At 54.6% G+C, this 19,515-nt stretch overlaps 7 protein-coding genes across 7 annotated transcripts; 5 read left to right on the plus strand and 2 right to left on the minus strand.

The window, feature by feature from the left end:
* Nucleotides 1–1,069: 1,069 nt before the first annotated feature.
* Nucleotides 1,070–1,504, plus strand: AYL99_09851 (hypothetical protein; the record flags this gene model as incomplete). Its single annotated transcript, XM_018841357.1, has 2 exons — nucleotides 1,070–1,149; nucleotides 1,234–1,504. 2 exons carry the CDS (start codon nucleotides 1,070–1,072, stop codon nucleotides 1,502–1,504), a joined length of 351 nt encoding a protein of 116 aa, XP_018689066.1.
* Nucleotides 1,505–2,815: 1,311 nt separating this feature from the next.
* Nucleotides 2,816–4,653, plus strand: AYL99_09852 (hypothetical protein; the record flags this gene model as incomplete). The annotated part of the gene is made up of 4 exons (XM_018841358.1): nucleotides 2,816–2,984; nucleotides 3,041–3,897; nucleotides 3,951–4,272; nucleotides 4,328–4,653. The coding sequence occupies 4 exons, from the start codon at nucleotides 2,816–2,818 to the stop codon at nucleotides 4,651–4,653; spliced, it is 1,674 nt and encodes a 557-aa protein (XP_018689067.1).
* A 5,080-nt stretch (nucleotides 4,654–9,733) lies between these two features.
* On the plus strand, nucleotides 9,734–11,360 carry AYL99_09853 (hypothetical protein; the record flags this gene model as incomplete). The annotated part of the gene is made up of 3 exons (XM_018841359.1): nucleotides 9,734–9,779; nucleotides 9,842–10,690; nucleotides 10,750–11,360. 3 exons carry the CDS (start codon nucleotides 9,734–9,736, stop codon nucleotides 11,358–11,360), a joined length of 1,506 nt encoding a protein of 501 aa, XP_018689068.1.
* A 470-nt stretch (nucleotides 11,361–11,830) lies between these two features.
* Nucleotides 11,831–13,801, plus strand: AYL99_09854 (hypothetical protein; the record flags this gene model as incomplete). Its single annotated transcript, XM_018841360.1, has 1 exon — nucleotides 11,831–13,801. The coding sequence occupies one exon, from the start codon at nucleotides 11,831–11,833 to the stop codon at nucleotides 13,799–13,801; it is 1,971 nt and encodes a 656-aa protein (XP_018689069.1).
* Nucleotides 13,802–14,463: 662 nt separating this feature from the next.
* AYL99_09855 (hypothetical protein) lies at nucleotides 14,464–14,925 on the minus strand (the record flags this gene model as incomplete). Its single annotated transcript, XM_018841361.1, has 1 exon — nucleotides 14,464–14,925. The coding sequence occupies one exon, from the start codon at nucleotides 14,923–14,925 to the stop codon at nucleotides 14,464–14,466; it is 462 nt and encodes a 153-aa protein (XP_018689070.1).
* A 558-nt stretch (nucleotides 14,926–15,483) lies between these two features.
* AYL99_09856 (hypothetical protein) lies at nucleotides 15,484–17,777 on the plus strand (the record flags this gene model as incomplete). Its single annotated transcript, XM_018841362.1, has 2 exons — nucleotides 15,484–15,535; nucleotides 15,625–17,777. 2 exons carry the CDS (start codon nucleotides 15,484–15,486, stop codon nucleotides 17,775–17,777), a joined length of 2,205 nt encoding a protein of 734 aa, XP_018689071.1.
* Nucleotides 17,778–18,119: 342 nt separating this feature from the next.
* Nucleotides 18,120–18,797, minus strand: AYL99_09857 (hypothetical protein; the record flags this gene model as incomplete). The annotated part of the gene is made up of 1 exon (XM_018841363.1): nucleotides 18,120–18,797. One exon carries the CDS (start codon nucleotides 18,795–18,797, stop codon nucleotides 18,120–18,122), a length of 678 nt encoding a protein of 225 aa, XP_018689072.1.
* Between the last annotated feature and the right edge of the window lie 718 nt (nucleotides 18,798–19,515).

Here is a 19,515-nt window from a genome sequence, read left to right on the forward strand (position 1 = left end):
AGATTGGAATATCCACCCAGATAGACACACAAATGCGCCCCAATCCGGAATGGGGGATGAAGAGCAAGATGGAGCGCCAGATAATGTTAATGATACATAATGGAGAGGCGGGAGATGGAAGCGAGCGTGGAGGAGAGCAAGTCGCAGGGAAAAATCCGCTTTCAAATGACATCAAATGACACGAGAACTCCGCCCTGTCAGCTCAGGCGAACCGTCAGCGCCAGCGCTCGTCAGTCGTCGTCAGACAGGCCATGCAGAGCGCATTAATTATTCCTTTGTCTTGTCAGACGACGACGAAGAGGAACAAGCAGAAAAGGAACTCTTGGCTGACAGACCCATGAGATGTGATGGAGCTAGCTAGTCCCTCAGGACGAGACTGCGCACGATCAAGATATATACACTGCGTATATTTTATGTGTTATCACCATTGAATGCTATCAGGATCGGGGCCAGGTGCATGTCTCGATGGGGGAAGGCGGGGTGCACATTGCTGTCTTTTTCTTGCGACAGGACTCGCTTCGACGGGCATTTCTCACATCTCGGCGGCCCAGCCAAAGGTCAAAATCCACGACGCCATCGGCAAGTGGCATATTCAGAGTGATACCAACCCGCCCTGCTCCGTCTCCCTTCTCTTTCTCGTGGCAGGGAGAACCACACGCAGGGAAACCCCTCACTTCGAGAGATTATCAACCGGTTTTTGTGTGGCTTAGCAAAAGGTGAAATCGATCAGTACATCGAATTGAAAAAAGCCACCAGAAATCCAAAAATATAACAGCTTCTCAGATTCAGAGATGTCATGGCGCAACCCAGCGATCCCCTTTCCCCTCCCCTCGTTGTGCCTCTTCCCATTTGCCGTGCCCTGACGTGGAGATTTGATGTCGGGCTGATCCGAGGCACATGGACGCAACCGAGGGTAAGTTCTGGAACGAATGACTCGACATCACATTATTCACTAGGAGAATACTTGAGGTAGAACTCGTTTATGAAGGAAGGGAAAACCAGAAAAAACCACGACAACCCAAGAGACGTTGAATAATCCCCCCGACAACAAATAACAACAGCAGCAAGAATGGCCGACAAAATCGTCTGCGTCGTCGCTTACCCGTCGACCACAAAGGACGGCAAGCCCGCCCGCTTTGACATGGACTAGTAAGTGGAAAGAAGAAGGGCAGGGAAAATGATGTCATGATGATGGATGGGAGCTGAAAGGAACACGCGTGCACACGCACACAGCTACCTCAAGACGCACATGGGCGAGATCATCGAGCGCGACTGGAAACCGTTTGGCATGGGCAAGTGGACCGTCGCGGCCATGGGCGCCGAGGACTCCCTCGACGGCAAGAGACCCCCTTACATGGTGACGGCGACGATCGAGTGGGACCGCCTCGACGACCTGAAGCAGGCCCTGGCCAAGGGCAGCGAGGCCTCGGGCAAGGACGTCGCCAACTACACCGACGTGTTTCCCGAGATCTGGGTCAGCCGGGTCACGGGCACAAGCAGTTAGATGGGAGGTGGATGGAGGGATGGATGGACGTGTGTATGTGAGGGACGGGGAAAGGAGGGAAGGGAGAGAGGTAGAGCAGGAAGTGGAAAACTGGAAAACCGGGTAGGCAGGATGGGAAAAAGGTTCCAATCGATGCCTCATCCATGACAGCAGCACTGTTTTTGCTCACATATGACATATCCCTATCCACGAAGCAGGACATTTTCCCCCGTTCCATCACCAGTTTCGTCTTCCTCCAGTCTTCGTCGGAGCGAGAAAATGCACCGCGCGCTTTTCATCCTTCGGCGGATCGCCAGGCGGGCACAAGAAAGAAGATGCCTGTACGACCTCGGGACTCCCAGGGTCTCGGTGCCGACCCTGGCATGATCTTGCACCTAAAGTGCACGTCGTCGTCGTGGGTAGGGCCTGGGTCGTGGGCGTGAGCTGTTTTCCGTCGCGGGCGCCCGAGTTGTCGCACAGGCTGGTAATTGATATCTCCTTTGCTGCCCTGATTGTCCCCTTGCCCACCGACTCACTGTGGAAATATTGAAAGACCGGGGCTTCAATACCAGGCCCAGGCCCAGTACATATTATGCAATATGCGCCTGCGTGAATACGGGATTGGCACGAGTTGTTTTACTCTCCCGCAGTTCAAAATCACCGACGTGTCTGCAGGAACGAGGAAACGAAAACCTGTGTGTTGTCATATTGCGCAAATCCACTTTTCTACCATTCACCTTGGGCAGTACATAAAAGAGACCTCGAATGCATGCGTACTTCATGGAAGCTGATTGGTCCACTGTCAGGGATCCGTCGATCCCTGAACAACTAAACACACATAGCCCCGTCAACCACGAATCATGGGGGGCAGCAGGCAGGGAAGACAGACGGACATGAAGTTCCGGCTCTTTCAGCGGATCCTTATGTATGTACGAGATGCAGGAGGAATTTGGGGCCGCCGGTGGAACCCGTCATGGCCACCGCCTCGCCATCACGCAATACTGGACAAACATGATGACACCTTGCTCCGCATACATGATTGACCCGCGATGGGCGAAAAAAGTCCACCGATGCTTATCCTGTATTACGACGAAACCTAATAAGGGGATTTCTTTTTTGGACGTCCCTTTCTTTCGAGACCCAGTACCGAATCTACATACGTGTGAAGCGCCCACACACCGAAGTCCGCGAAACCGGTTTTGGCTGATAACTTGCATATATCAGTACGAGAATAAATTCACTGGCATGGCGTCGTTCCGGAGAACAGAATCTTGACCGTGAAAACGAACAAAGGGGAGATCAAGACAGAGACGTCTTTGTATAACTGCTGCAATGGAACAGGAGCATTACACAGTCAGTGAGATTCTGACAGAGTCAGAAGTATCAGCGCCGTTCCTGGTCGATTCTGCGAGTCCCGATGGCCGCGGGGAGAAATGGAAGCCTGGCCCGGGCTTTATCTGGATTGAAATCGGTAGGAACAAGAACGAACGGGGCGCAGTGGGTGGGTTTTGCTGCTCCATGCATCCGAGGCTGATATACATACCCCTGAATTCACAGCCATCTTCTCCAACGTGTTTCTGTCCGGCTTCGACGGCACCATCACGGCCTCGACCTACGCCGTCATCGGCTCCGAGTTCCACGCCGCCAACACCATTTCCTGGCTGACGACCTCCTACCTGATCACCAGCACCGCCTTCCAGCCGCTGTACGGCCGGTTTTCTGACATCCTGGGCCGGCGCACGTGCTTCTTCACGGCCACCGTCACGTTTCTGCTGGGCTGTCTCGGGTGCGGGTTCGCGCCCGACATCATCACGCTGAACGTGATGAGGGCCCTCACGGGCCTCGGAGGTGGGGGGCTCATGACCATGGCCACCATCATCAACTCGGACATGATCCCTTTCCAGGAACGGGGCATGTACCAGGCTTGCCAGAACGTCCTGCACGGATTTGGCTCCGTCTGTGGCGCCTCCCTGGGCGGCCTGATCGCCGACCATGTCGGGTGGCGGTGGTGTTTCCTCCTCCAGGTGCCTGTGTCGACGTTTGCTTTCGTGGTGGGACATTTTGTGATCAAGAAGAACGAATCCGCCAAGGCGGCGGGGGATGAAGAGGATGTGTCGTCAGGACTGGGGAAGCTCTCGTCAAAGTGGGAGCAGATCGATCTCTGGGGCGCTGTTCTCTTGGTCCTTGGTCTTTCTGCGCAGCTGGGTGCCATGACCATGGGAGGGAACAACTACCCTTGGAGTGACATCCGCGTCATTGGTGCCATGGTCTTGAGTGTGATCCTCATCCTCATATTCGTCGTGGTGGAGCTCCGCACGAAGGCAGTCCCTGTGATGCCCATGTCCATGTTGCACGGGACTCTTGCCATATCCAATCAGATAAGTAATGTCTGTGTTGGCATGGCTGCCTACTCGGTGCGTTGGGTCTCCAAGATCCCTGATCATACATCTGTTGACGGACGAGATAGTTCCTCTTTATTAGCCCCTTGTTCTTCCAAGTTGTGCTTCGAGATAATCCCTCGGAAGCTGGTATGCGTCTGGTGATTCCTTCTCTGGCGACCCCTGCCGGAGGTGTTCTTTCTGGGATCGTCATGTCTCGATGGGGTCGGCTGAGTGAGCTCGTGAGAGCCGGCTGCTTCATCATGATGGTGGGGAATGGGCTCGTTGCGTCTCTGAAGTATCAGGACGCGTCGTGGAAGTACATGGTATATCTGTTCCCCGCGAATTTTGGCCAGGGAATCTGCTATCCTGCGATTCTCTTCACCTTCCTGGCTGCGTTTGACCATGGTTGTAAGTGCAACGGCGCCGGCGGAACGCCAACTACAGCCCTGCTGACTGCGTATAGATCAAGCCGTGTCCACCTCAACGGTGTATCTGTTCCGCTCGATGGGCACCGTCTGGGGGGTTGCTGCATCCTCAACATTGCTGCAAAATATCCTGGCCCAGCAACTTCCGTCGGCGCTGGGAGAAATCCCAAATAGAGACGAATTGGTGGATCAGATCCGTCATTCCGTGGCGGTGTTGGACCGTCTGCCACCGGACGTGCAGTCGGCGGCCAGGCAGGTGTACTACCGTGGCTTGAAATACGCCTACATTGCCAACACTGCCGTCGCAGCAATCGCTTTGCTGTCGGCATTCTTTGCCCGGGGAAAGAGCCTTCATCGACAATAGAGAGATCAGTATAAATACGAGCATCCAATGGACATAGAAGTACCCACCAATGGAGACCGTGCCCTTCGTTTTCAGAGCTGTGTTTCAAGCAACTCTGTTGTGCGAAGCGAAAAATAAATACACCGGGCCACAATCTCGCAAAGACCGCGCGGATTTGGAAAGTCAAAGGCCTTGCAGAGAAAACATGAGAGAGATTGTGGACCGCCCAACCAGAGAGGGATTCTGTAGCGTATGGAACCCGCACACCAATCGCCACTGGGCCCATATGACCTTGAAGGATTCGAGTCGACCTGCTCATGTTCCAGAATGCAGCCATTTCGAAATCGGGAGGGCCCAGACGCGCTCGACACCATTCCAACCACCTCCCCCACCGTGGGAAGTCCATGCCACGGTTGTGTCAACGGGGCTTCCTGTGCTCCTCACCAGTCGATGGATTTTGGAACTCATCTCTTAACCCCTTTGTGACCTCATGTTGTCCCTCCCACCAGGCCGAGGATGGTCTACTGAAGCCTAGGTCTGCTGTTGGTGGATAGGATTTCCGGTATAAGACACTTGACGTTACTGACTGCTGTAAGTTCTGGCGGCGTGGTTGACGGCTAGTCCGCTCCGGATGGCTGATCCTTGACCGAAATGCGACATTCCCCAGTCAACAGAAAGCTGCTGTGTCACTCACTCACTGACTGGGATATGATGCTTTCTAGACATGAAGTGACAGTTGCAACCATATACCCCTGCGTCGCCCCTGGCGTTAGTGCCAACTCCACAAGCCGGCTTCGCAGGCCAATCGGAGAAGAGATGGTATATGTTTGATCGATCCTGGCGCGGCGGATCGACAGACGCCTGGTATCGCTCTATTCGGGTCGTCCAATGTCTTTGGATGTAGGGAGCCTCGCCCGCCATCCCCGCCTGTCCCCCTAACTGTCAGTCAGGCAGCCCTCTCGGTTCCAGTGTACCAACACCACACACATGTGTCGGGACTGCAATCATGTACTCCTGTCGTGGCGGAGGGACAAAGAACGTCGAGATTGTTCTTTAACGGACAGGGTTTCCAAGGGGTTTGCCTTCCATCTGTGCATCTGTCGCTACTGTTTCGTTCCCTACTTCGTCCGCCTTGCTCGACTGGTGGCAACTATACCGCTCGACTTAGCCTCATCCGAGAGAAAGGAAAGAAAATGAAACCTCCGGAACAGTCAGAGCACTTGCGCATCGTTATTTTGGGAGACGGTGCGGCTAGCCAGGCGTTGAGCTATCGAGTAAGACTCTATCACCTTATCGAATACATACTTACTCCATGAACAGTTCGAAACAATCAATCGCATCGACCAACGTCTCTATTCTCTGACGGGAGACGTACTGAGATCTGTTCAAATCGGAACCGAAGAGAGCGAAAGGGATATTATGATCGAACTGTGGAACAGAGGGGGTTTCGAAATGCCCAACATTCTCAATTACTATTGTTCACAAGGGGAGGCATTCTTGGTCGTCTTCAGTATGAACTGTAGAAAGAGTGTCGATGCCATCACGAAATACACGTCTGCGATTGAGCAGGCGGGCCGGGGGCAGTGTCCGATAGCCCTAGTGGGATTGTGCAAGCCTCACCAACCAGCGGTGGTGACGGAGCAGGAAGCCACAGAGCTAGCTGCACAGATGGGACTTACGGTCTTCTTTGTCCTGAGGAAGAGCTTCGGACAAGTCATGGCACCGTTTGTCCACCTGGGTCGACGCCGTCTCCAGCAGACTGGGTCTGGTATAGTGGATTCTCGGCCACGGACTCGTTGGTGGCTTCGTTGGGGGCTTCGTTGGGCTACCTGTTTCGGGTGCAGAAAGTCATGATGTTGATCCAGAGTCTCATTCAGCACAGATTTCAGTCTAGATGGGTCTGAACCCTGTTGATTTTGATAATTTTGACCATAGCGACTCCTTGACCCTTATCCCCAGTCTGGCGACCAGGAAATCTCGACATGTTGGCTGTATCGGTGACATGGTCCTCTATCCTCGTGGGCCATCGATTTGCGGTATTCAGCACGTCGACAGCACAACGACGTTTCGTTCCGACCGATTGCTCCTCGAACATATTCCTTTTCTCGGCGGAGGGTGTACGGACAGAGAACTTCGTCATCGGCATCTTCGAGATCTCTCTTTCGAAAGGAAACACTCGTCAGGTCGTTGATCAAGCACTCTCTGTTGCGATAAGATTGGAGGAAGGTGTGGCGAGAAAGAAGGATGTCTGCGCGTCATGGTGGAAATCTTTTGTGGAAGGTCTGGCGAATAACAACTTCAGCACTCACTGATCGCGGCGATTGTCCATTCAATTGTCCATTCAATTGTCCATTCAATTGTCCTTCCACTGGATCGTTGTCTTCAGTAGATCAATCAAATGTGTTGATGCTGCACTCCCTGTTGTTCCCCTAAATGGCTTCTACCGTTCCTTCTCTCATCGTCGCGGGCTTCTTTTCCCTTTCGATTTCGGCTCCGATGACAGCTGAAGACGCGTTGGCCTTCCGGAAGCTGAGACCCCCAAAATGCATGACCCTATTCGAGCTAGCCCACAGAAGACGCGTAGTTTCCTTGCGAAGAGCTCATACACGTGGTCTTACGCGACGTCTATAAATGGGATAAATCTATTGACGGCCGACTGCGTGAATCTCCCCGGAATGTTAGGTCACGTTCCTGCATTTCTGGATTTCCGTAAAGACCTGCATCTCTCCCAGGTCAAATTGGAACATGCCGGGTACGACGATACCAGAGAGTTATGGGTTACCGGGAGCTCAGTGTGGGAAACAACACAAGGTGAATGCCATCTTCGGAATAAGACTATACAACAACGCCTACTCCTTGGGATCACTCCCCCCGCCTCACTCTCATTCACCACGGATAGTCGATTTCAAGATTAGCCTGGTGCGGAAAATATTGACGAGCCCACTGGGGAGAATTACATTGCAGTCCTGACGCTTGCCTGGTGATATATTTTGTCTGCCAAATGGATCGAATTCCAACCCCCTAACCACTTGGGCAGAGACTGCCCCTCAACTTGGGCGAACCAGTATATCTTACCGATCTTGCACAATTTAGTCTGGTGGACAGTCCTGCTTCCTCAGACGCTGTGCACGTTGATCTGGGGATAGTGAGTCATGACGCCGCACGGTGGTGGGCTGCTATTCTTGCTTCTGGGATGGGGTGGGAAGCTGCGATCACCTGCTCTGGAAAGAGATACCTCTCTCCCTGGTCAATCCGTATCGAGACCGGACAACCATTTCTTTTGTGGAGGACCGAATCAACGTCGCAAGAACGACACCTTGCGGAACTCGAAATCGCTCACAGAACTCCGCCATCCTCCGCGTTGGCTTTGCAATACCTTTCGGAGTTTTGCTCTCACCATGGAATTTCCAGCCAATGCTTAGCGGCTCTTGCAACAGCTTTAATTATCCCGTACCGGGGACGATCCGGTCGACTTCATCTCCCGAGGCCACGCATCGAGGCCCGTTCTAGACGTGGTCCTTCCACCTTTCAATACAACTTTGAGGAGCATCTTCGGCTTCTTCCATTCTACATGTCCCTCAGTTGCAATACCGTAGGCATAAGACCTCTTTTGCATGGACCCTTCTATGAACCAAGCGTGTCCTGCAATCTTGTTGATGCATGGCTGGAAGGGGCTTTCGAGACCATCGATCCCATCATTCGACGCAAAGACTTTTCTAGACTGGCAACGGTTATGGGCAGACGACAGCATAGGGTTGCTCCTATTTGGCTAGGCTATTATTCTCGGAATCGAGAAACAAATTCTTCAACCTGTACGTGCCGGCTTGTTTGCTATCCACATGCTCTCCGCTGCGTGGACTTCAACGTCACACTCGTTCATTGGCCCGAGGCAACAGATCCCTTCAGAAATGAACAATCAAAAAATAAGTCGTGCGGATGAATGCCGACTTCTATACATCGCGCAACCTAATCACTCCCGAGTGACTATCTGTCCGTGGGAACCTTTCGGAGACACAGACTTAGAAGACGCAGATCTTGAGGTTCGAGAGCATGCTTGTTGCACCGGGAAGCACTGTTTGCAATACAAATATTGGGCTTGGGACCTACGGGACGGTAGGAAAAGCGCTCCTGATTGTGACTTCACCGCGAACGACGGTTTTATGGGCGCCAATGGAATCACAGGCGACCTTCTGGGTAGCCCTCAATGTCAGGGTGATCCAAATCCCGAAAGGTTATCTGAACTCGCAGCAAGAAGTATATTCGGCTGGTTGCGATCAGATGGCTACCCGTTGAAAGAGCGAGATATATGGATGCATCCTTGGCTCAATGTCAACGAATCTTCTGACGAGGATGCTGACGACCTTTCTGAAAGTGTCAGTGCAACCGGGGAGCAGGAACCAGCTATTGAAAATTGGATCTCGCAGTCTGTTGATTAATAATACGGATTGGGTTACAAGGGTCAGACCATCCCAACAGAGGTTCCAAACATGAATGAAGGCCATTCTGTCGTTTTGGAGCAAACGTCCTCGGGACCCCGATCTCGATCTGGGAACACATGATGTCCTCCCCAGATAAGACCGTCTCGATACCTCTCCGGGGATCAAGGATAGATCCGCACCACAAAAATGGCTTTGACGATCCAGATTAGTCTTACGTACCGACGCTGCTCCCGATCAAGCAAGCCGAACTTCGTAACAGCATGACAGGTTTTCAGCTGCAGGTACACTGCAAGAGAAGATTCCAGAGACTTTCCAAAAACTAGCACCACGAATTGTACAACAAACCTATGCAAGCCCAAGGAGTTGGCACGATTCGCTGCAGGGCCGTATGTGGTGGATGCTGATCGAGAGACGACAAAGAATGCGGCCGCTTGCGGTGTGCCGCAGAGAATGCTATCAGCCATAACACAACAATGAATGGACTGCAACCATGGATTGACCTGGCCACCATACTTGAAAGATCGCAGGTCTCTGATTCTTTCAACAAATAAGACAGCTCCAGAACCTGGCTTCACTTTCGACTGCGCACACGGCCCTCTCATGCGTGTTGAACATCTCAGACATCTTTGTTCCATCCGAGATAGAGGGATCGCCCCTCGCAAATGGCTCCTAGACAAGGATATGAAGGTCGGCGACGACCTGCCAGAGGTGTGCTTCTCCTTCCCCGATTCCATCCTCTGAAAAAAACAAGTCATATTGATAATTCAAAGGAAGCCGTGCAAAGAGTGCACCGAAGAACGAAACCTTGACTTCTCCTCATGAGATATCTCAGTCGCGGACCCCACAATCACCCAGCACAGCCACCGTCGAAGATACTCCTACATTTCCCCCGGCGTCGCCCGTCCGTCCAGTGACCAGAGCTCAGGCAAAGAAACTCCTTGCCGAAGCCAAGCGCCCGCAAGAGCGACCACGAAGAAACTCGCCGTCTGCAACCGTACCCGCTACAGCAACAGGTAAATCACGTATTCGAAAAGACCGGCTAGCCAACTGTTATCCCGACGTGCACTCCAAGACGCAGGAACGACAATACGTGCCAGGATTCAAACTTTCCAAAGGAAACCTGAAGAAGCTCCAGAAGCAGCTGCTTAGTGCTTCTGACGACATGGCTTCTGTTCGCCCAACTACCCGTGGAAATCGAGGGGGAAAACGAGGAGGCAATCGAGGCGGAGGTAGAGGTGGGCATCGGCGTGGAAAGGGCACAGCAGCGTCGACGACAGATACTTCGACCGAGACGGCTGAGCCTCAAGATAGTACGACCCCGGCAACCACATCGACAGCACGTGCTCACTATCGTTTCAAGATCCTTCGGAGCGTTAACATTGACTTCTCCGTACACTCACTCCCGCAGGATATCCAATCGCAACTAGAGGTTGTCTTTAATCGGAAAATTACCACTGAAATGGCGAACTGGATCCTCCGTTGCACAAAGCTGATGTCCAACGACATCAGCCATATGACTCAAGATAACTTTCCACAGGATGACTTCATCGAGCCGTTGATCCACGTTCTTGACCTTTACAAAGAGGATGTGGCTATCTTGGGAGTCGCCAGGAAGTTTGGTAAGGCCTCTCTTCACACTCCAAAGGTCCACTTCTTCGCGTGCTAATCCTTGGCCTAGATTTCCATTCGAGCCTAAAACCCCAGCTTTCGCAACCAGGACAGGACAGCGGTGTCAAGACACCACGTCCCGATTGCATTGTTGGCTTTCGGAAAGTCGCGATAGATGACATATTGTCAAAAGGTAAGGGAAAACTGGCGCCGATGAGAGAATTGGAAGCCCAAAATATCCTGTGCGCGGATCCAACCTCGAATGGTGCGGGTGTTCTGTTCCCTGCCCTGGTGATCGAAGGACAGGCATATTCTACTGGGGCGTCTATGTTCAAAGCCGAGAATGAAGCCGCAGTGGCTGCAAGTTGCATCATCAACCTGCTGCGACTGTTTACGGACGTCCACGATCGTTACGCGCCCGACTCCCCGCGTGCGAAAATGGCACCTTTCGTCTTTTCCATAACTACAGAGGGGCCGCAACTTCAACTCTCCGTTCATTATCCCCGGGTGAATGACGGGTGCACCTTGTATCAGTCGACCGTCGTGGGATACTGGCATGCAGGTGTGTCTGGTCACGTGGAACAGTTCCTTTCGAAACTAGCACAGCTCATGGACTGGATGAAGAACGAGTTTTTGACGGGAATAGTGGATCAACTGGTTGTGGTGGCTGAGAACGTCTAGGAACCTCTGCACACTGGACACGGTGCTGGCCAGGATGGTGGCTAGGGCTGCGACGTTGCAAGTCCAGGACAGATTTCGTGAGACTGAAGGGGAAAAGGCATTCAAGACTTTCGGAGATGGTTGGGTTCAATAGCGGCAATAGCCCCCTTTGCCATCTGCTACCTTTATTGAGTGACTGACCGGAACCTGGCGAGGTTTTTGTAGAAGAGGTTATGACCCTCTTTTCCGATGTGTTCCTTTATATGGATCAAGTACTGGGCCATTCCTCGTCATTCCGTAGAGATGGCGGTATGGAGGGTAGCATTAGCTGCCTTAAAGCAGCGGCAGAATCTTGGTTGCTGGGTAACTTTCCGTGCCAAACAAAGCGCGTCAGATCCGGACTTCAGACAGACAGACAGACGGACAGACACCTCTTATCTTAGCAAACAATCAATTGAAAAGTGCCACACATAGACCAACATCACGTAACCATGCGCATGACTCGTGCAGCTCTGCGAGCCCAGGCTCAAGAGGAACCGCATCTCATTTACGAGGACGCCGACGCGAATGCTAATAACTCGCCACAGGATGATTGCGCCGACGCCGACGCCGACGCGAACCAGGATCTCGTTCGGCCCCCATTGAAAGACATCACCACCGAAATCAACCCTTGGACCACGGACGATCCCTTCACAGACGACCCAATCGAGCCCATGCAAAAATCCAAGAGCAGGAGGAAAGCGCGGAAACCCAAGCATGACAACGCCGCCGCAGAGTCCAGCCAGGGAGAATCGGACGAGGCGCAGGAGCCGCAGCCTGCGAACGCGAACGACAGCCACCAGAGTGAATCTTCTGAAGGCCACGGCAGGATACAGGACACGCCTTTGGCTGTCTCTGTCGACCAACTTGCTGTGCAAATAACTCAAGTCACAGTCGAGGCAGTGGACGCGATCCAGCAAGAGCAAGCGATAGCCGCATCGAACTTGACCCCCCAACGCTGCCACACCGGGCCTCCCAAGACCCCCAAGTTCGATCCATCTGTGCATAAACCAATGGAGGAGGCTACGTCGTCGTCTGCTGCAGACACGGTTGAAGATTCGTTTGTGGAGAAGATCACATCGAGGACCCCGGGCAGGTTGCAGACACTGTTGGAGGAGAACAAATCCCCGGACTCCTTCGCCGGCCAGATGAGCTCCCGGACACCCCGCATCGAGGATTCTGTCGAAGCGATTGATGCCCTCGAAGATGCGATCGAGAAGATTTCGGAGACATTGCCTGCCCTGGACGAACTGAAGATGGAGTCCCCCGTGAAACTGCGAAGGAACACGCCAGCCCGCGTCTATCTCGAGCCGACCAAACCCCCAACAGATCCTCAGCAAAAAGTGAGCGGCCGACGACCAGCACCACCTCCTCGGCGCCTTCCACCGAAGGCTGGAACAACTTCAGGAGCTTCAGAGCGCCTGAAATCGACCGCTGGACGGGCATCTTCAAACATTAATCCGACCGCCAAAGCAACCACCGCCGCAAAACCTGCGAGGCGACCGATTGTTGACGGCCACAAGGCGAGAGAATCTTCTAGTCTGGGTGCCGCACCGCCGCTTTCGTTCTCGAATTCTCCTGTTAAGAACCTTCCCACCACCAGCAAGAAGCAGCCTGCCAATGGTGCCTTGTCCACCAGCAAACCCGGATTCGTACCCGCCAAATCCAACAAGTCGCCTACAAAGCCCAAATTTTCACTGCCGGGCGAGGCGGTCGCAGCCAAGCTCAAGGCCCAGAGAGAAGAGCGCATGAAGCGCGAGGAAGAAGCGAGCAATGAGAAAAAAGCCTTCAAGGCCAGACCGGTGCCGGCAAAGATATCTCGTCCCAGTGTTGTGCCACGAGAGAACAAGGCCAGCCAAGCAAGAATGAGCATCTACGCCACCGGCGGAAACAAGGAGAACGTTGAACCCAATCCGGCCGCCGCGACGCAGCCAAAACCGCGTCCATCATCGCTCGGTTCCAAGACGAAAACAGCAGAAGCTCTCACCAAAACCGCAAAAGCGAGCAGCAGCGCACGTCGGACCACCACGTCGGCCACTCCGGCCAAGCCACGCGCCTCGATCATGCATCTAGCCACCGGTCAGAAGTCGACAGTGACCAAAGACGACGTCGTGCAACAGAAGGCCAAGGGCAGGGAGGTCTTTGCACGGTCGAAAGCTGAGACGGAGCGGCTGGAGAAGGAGAGAAGGGAAAAGGAAGAGGCCGCGCGCAAGGCCCGGGCGGAGGCGGCAGAGCGAGGACGACAAGCGAGCCGGGAGTGGGCAGAGAAGCAGAAGAAGAAGATGGCCGCCGCGAAGATTCTGGCTGCACGGGAAAAGGAGAAGGCGGAGATGGGTGGTGGTGGTGGTGGTGGTGGTGGTGCTGCTGCTGCTACTGAGAACATGGCAGCTCAAGGGCAGACCGGCACCGTGGTCCCGACCTAATGGCAAAGGTCTGTCTGCTGTGTCTTCCGGGTCTCGGTGTCTAGTCTAGGCGAGAGAGAGAGGGAGAGAGTTCCTGATGTGGAATGTCCTGCTTTCATTACAAAGGTCCTTGTTCTTTCAGCGAAGGTGTTGTTTTGGTATGGACAAAATCGGGGGGAAAGGATTTCACGTTTGGGCTCGGAAGGGATTTGAACCAAGTCATTCACTCACTCACTCCTGCGAGCGACGACACGATTGATTGATTGTCTGCCGTCGGTGGTGTCTTAGTTTTCTCGTTTGTCACAGGCACACGGTGTCGCTGAGCTGAGCGAGAAAGCCTACCGCCGGGGAAGCCCCAACGTTCGGTTAGGTTAGGTCAGGTCCGGTTCCTCGATTGGATTCATTCAGAGTTGTTCACCAATTGTGTTGTCTATCTTGCTTGGGTCTCTCCTTTCTTTCTAGCAACCACCACCCTGTTGAGGGCTCGGCGCCTCGGACTGTCGAAAACCCAGGTCATACATAACCAGAGTATCGTAGTAGACTCGACCTTCATCCCGTCCGGCCTGCTCCAGAGACATGCATGCACGCAGCCACGCACGCACGCTTATCCATCCCCATTTGTGACAAAGTAAGTCCTGTGCTGGTGTTGTTGTTGTTTCTTTTGCTTCTGTTTGTCTCTCTCTTCAGCCGCCATCTTCCGCCTTGGGGTGCACGGGTATGCGGACCAAGGGCACGGGCAGTTGTTGGTGCTGCTGCTGTCCTCGATCTCGTGCCGGATTCAGATCTTTCGCCATCTCGTTGTTGTCTTCTCCTCCTCGTCCGTCCCCATTCCCCTCCTCCGGCCCGTCCGGCGCAGGCGGTGAGGGCACCTTCATGGCCGCCATCCCGATGACCTGCAGCACATTGTCCCAGTTCGCCAGCACCAGCGCCACGGCCTGCGCGCCGTCCCGCAGGCTGCCCAGCTTCGTCTCCAGCTGCTCCAGCTGCGCCGTCAGGTGCGCGCTCAGGTCGCGCAGCTGCCGCAGGTTCTCGAGCTCGGCGCGCTTGCTGGCGATCCGCGCCTGGAGGAGCTGGTGTTGGTGTGATGAAGCGGAGGAGGAGGATGACGATGGGTGCATGCCGGGGCGGGAGTACATCTGGGACATGGTGTGGATGGATTGATGGGTGATTGATTGGCGTTTGTTCGTTTCGTGAGTGAAGAGATAGATGGTGAAAGGGACGCAGGGCAACGGTCTGTGGAAAAGGAACAACTGAGCCCAACGGAGGATTGTACGTCAGGTCCTGTGTCGTGAGGTCCTTTGTCTACCCGTCACCTGCACCCCGGGTGTTGGTAGTATCGCACTTCTCGTATTGCGTATTGCGTGTGATGCGTTCAAGTCGGTCCGCAGTAATTAATTGTTATCGCGGAATTCCCCCAGTTCTCAATGACGCGTCTTCATTGGACCGCGACATGTGCCGAGCCTGCAGCTAGTCCAAAAGAGGCACGTTGTTGACGGCGCCCTTTTTTGGCCATCCCGGACCACAAACGCCTCCCCCGACACCCTTGACCCAGCCCTGCACTTGATCCTATTGTCTATAATACTGCATTGCTACAGACGTCGCCGCCTATGCTGCTTGTCTCCAAGCCCTAGACCGAATTGACATTCAGGACTTGGTCAGCTGTTGAACAACGACCCAACGCATGCTATGACAATCGACCTGCGATGGCAAAGCTCAACGATCCACCCCTTCCACCCACGGAAAGTCTTGAGTCCTGTAAGTCTACGCATATACCGAAGAAGGCCCTACAGCGCTCTGCTCTTCCTACGTGCGGGCAGAAGAAGCTAACGGGCCTCGTCCCGCAGTGAAACGTCGCTTTATCCGCCAAAACCGCGACATCGCCCGCATCAACTCGACGCAGTCGCAGCGCATCCGCAACCTCGAGACCGAGATCTCCCGCCTCGTGGCCGAGAACATATCCCTGAGAGAACAAGCCATCGCGGCACAGGCGGAGGCAGAACGATGGCGCGCCGCGAGTTCGGTCAGTGCGGACATTCTCGACTTGCGGGACCGGCTGAACAGGAAGGTCGAGGAGGTCGCCGAGATGCTGGTCGAGATGGGCAATCTACCAGAAAAGGCGGCCAGAAAGGGACGGCGGAGAAGCCGGCTTGCCAGAGAGACGATGAGCAGTGCGACAGAACAAGAATGGAGGAACAGGCAGTCGACCAGAGAAGCATTGGCTCAAGAGAGGGGAGGAGATTTCTATGACGGACGGCTGCCTGCGATCCACGAGGATAAGCTGTATCCGCGACGGACACTGGAGAATACCGAATTGGTGGCCTTGCGGGAAGAAGCTGCCCTGCAACAAGCGTCCGAGTCGCCGGAACTGGGACCTCCGCCTGTTGTTCATTTTGACGTCGTTTCCGACCCCCCCGGGCTCGACTCGGCACGAACATCCGAGGATGAGAATGTCGTTGGAGAAGTCATGCAGCTACCATCACTCCTGGAGAGGAGGCGAAAGCGTCGAACGAGCACCTTGATCCACGACCTACCGACGGAAGAAACGTCGGGACCAGATGTAATGCCGAGTCAGCAGCTATTGAAGTCAGGTGCCAAGAGGAAACTGGATGTCTCCGAGCTCGACGAGCCGGTTCTTCAACAGCCGTCCAGTGAGAACGATGACTTTGTCTTTCAACGCCGGCAAGAGATCTGGAGCAACGCAACCGTCAACAGCAAAAAGGCCTCGAGGTTCACGAGGCCGCCAGGGCGGGAAAATGAGGATGCGACGGATATGGTGAAGCAGCAGAGCCCCCAGAAGCATACAAACGCCAACAGGAAGATCCTCGCACCCAAGAGTACAAACTCCCCGGCGAAGAGAAGGGTACAAGTGCCCGAAAAGCTCAAAGACGACCGAGATCTGCAGGAAACCCGTCCAGCCATCAAACCGACACGACAGAAAGACCCTCAGGCACGTGCGGCGATGGCAAACGTCCCTGGGGTGTTGAATGATCACGATGTGGTGAAGGACATTCCGCCAAAGACCCCGGCGGCAGAAGCGGGCGACATTCTCTCACCTGTATCCACCGAGCCATCCTCTCGAACATCCCACCAGCTGAAAGAAGCCGCAGTGCTGAACTCGGTGGAGGATGTGCTGAACGGGAGCATCGGGCGGGGATCTCGCCGCCCCAGACCACAGATCAGCTATGCCGAGCCTAACCTGAGAGATAAGATGAGACGGCCTGGCAAGGGATTAGTCGGGGCGGTAGAGGGCATCGAGAAGCAAAGAGACAATGCATCGAGCGTCAGAGGTCCCAGTCTGGACCGGGCGACATCCGAGGACGTGGGCATCAAGCACGAGAACGAAACCGATGGCGACAGTGATAGGTGGAGAGACCTAGCAATGCCCTCCTCGACTACTCGCAAAAAGGAGGATCCAATCAGCCCCTTGAAGGGCAAGGAAAGGAAAGACAAAGAAGACGATGAGACCAGGAAGCCGGGCAAACAACTCAAGTTCAAGACTGCGGACGAGCTCGAGCAGGCTGTGGACCGATTGAGTATCTTCGATCCACCACTCTCTTCTCCGGTCGATGATTCCACAGCCACACGGACACAGACAGAAGGGCACAAATCGTCGAGGAGCTCAGCAGGCACAAGACGAAAACCGTTGTCCAGCGCTGCAACTACAACTAGGAGGCACTCTATGCAGCCTTCTTCGGCCTCCTCAGGTCAAGCCGCCGGCCTCCCTTCTGCTTCTCGCCATCTCGCTTCCGATCCATCCACGTCCGACGATCCACAGGCGCCGCTGCCTCGACCGGGCTCTGCGGCAAGTCTGCGTGGAGATGCCACGTCCAGCAGCAGCAGCAGCAGAACTTCGGCCATCAAGGATCTCAAGCGCTCGCACAGCGTGAGTTCCAGCCTGAAAGAAAAGGAGCCGGAAACCGCTGGGGCCGATACGGGGCTCCACGTGAATTCGAGGGTGGAAAGAGCACTGAACCGACGGCGGAGTATGATGGTATAGCGCAACCTTGAGAGGGTGAGGGTGACCGGGAGTGTGTTTCTTTGGTGACCTCGAGGTCGAAATTGTTGGATCTTTTCCTTTGCTCTGGGGACTTGGACAGCATCAATCAATTGATGAATTGAAACGCGAATCCCCCTCCAACTTTTTCCTCCTGTCATTCCAGTGAACGACATCTTGGGGGAGTAGGTAGAGTGGGAGGTAGAGAGAGAGACGGAGAGAGATGTTCACGTTTTGCTCCCCTTATGACCCTCTCACGTATTCCCAATAGAACCACATCATCAAGTGATTTGTTGTTTGTTGTTGTTTAGTTTAACCCTCAGCACCGCCGCGCCGACAGACCTTTCATCCCTGCCCTCCGTTTGCGCCGCCGTCGTTGTCGTCGTAGTCCACGTTCACCGACATGGCCATGACGACGCGCTCCAGCCGCGCGGCGTAGTCCTTCAACTCCCGCCGGCGCGCGCGCCGCTCCTGCTCCATCGTCCGCACCTGGTCCGCCAGCGCCGCGACCTCGTCGGCCTGCTCCTGCGCCCCGCGCCCGATCCCCGGCAGCCGCGTGATCAGCATCTCGATCTGCTGGCCCTTAAGCACCAGGTCCTCGGCCAGTTCGCGCTGCGCCCGCGCAAACGTCGCCGCCGGCACCGGGTGCAGCGGGAACGGCGCGCGCTCCGTGTCCTCCGGCCCCGGGTTGACCACTGCCACGGCGGCGGCCTGCGGGTGCTGTTGTTCGGGGTGTTCGTGGTGTTCTTGTTGTTGGTGGACGGTGACGTCGCCGGCGGAAGAAGGAGGAGGAGGAGGGTTTGCGGGTTGGGAGATCTGGCTACCGCCGCCGCCGCCGCCGCTGCCTCGCCCTCGAGGCCCAGCGACGGCGAGGCCCGGTGGCGGGTTCGTGAAGGGGTCGTTGGGGTCCGGGTCGGGCGCGACCAGCGGGTGTCGCTGCGAGAGGTAGCTCAGCGTGGCGAAGAATTGGGTCAGGAGCTGGTCGTAGCAGGTCTGGAGCTGCGTGAGGATGTCGCTGGACATGGTGGGTGGACGAGGAGGGAGGAAGGAGGAGAGAGGGAGGGAGGGAATGGTTATCGTGTAGCTGTTGAAAGAGACGTGGGGTGGCGTGGTTCAGTAGGACATGTTGTTGTTGTTGTTGTTGTTGTTGTTGTTGTTGTTGTTGTTGTGTTCATCGTGGGGTCTTTCCTTAAGCAAGGGCGCATTTTACATTTGGCCATGTCGCGCAAGGCTGCACTACTGCCAATAGGCGTGGTGCAGCACAGCCTTGCCTCTGCTGGCCCTACTGGAAGCATTTCTAAAGGACGGCAATGTTACACCATTTTTTCTCCTTTTTTTTTCTGAGTAACCTGAAAGCCAAACGATACAATCGACATGTGCGACCTCTACGAAATCACAAACATCGTTGCGGGGGTGACGAAGAAGGAGTACCTGACCGATCCATGCCACAAGGCTCCGGAAGATGTCACCAAATGCCCTAAGTACAGGCTTCATGTGGCAGCCTCTAGCCGCCGGAAGAATGAACCCCTCCCAGACTGGGCCAAAAAGGGCGGAAATTCTGGCAGTAAGGTTGACAAGAGGTGAGCTGGAAGTCTTCGAAGCCAAGACACATGCTGAGTATTGGGTCGACAAACAGCGCGAGCAAGTAATTGGATTGTCCTAGGACTATCCTGTGTGATAGCCCGTCGCTGAAGTCCTGGAATATCGCCAGAATTTTGAAATCTGTCGCTGAAATTCTCAA

The sequence above is a fragment of the Fonsecaea erecta genome, assembly GCF_001651985.1.
Source record: "Fonsecaea erecta strain CBS 125763 chromosome Unknown Scaff10, whole genome shotgun sequence".
NCBI classification, from domain to species: Eukaryota; Fungi; Ascomycota; class Eurotiomycetes; order Chaetothyriales; family Herpotrichiellaceae; genus Fonsecaea; species Fonsecaea erecta.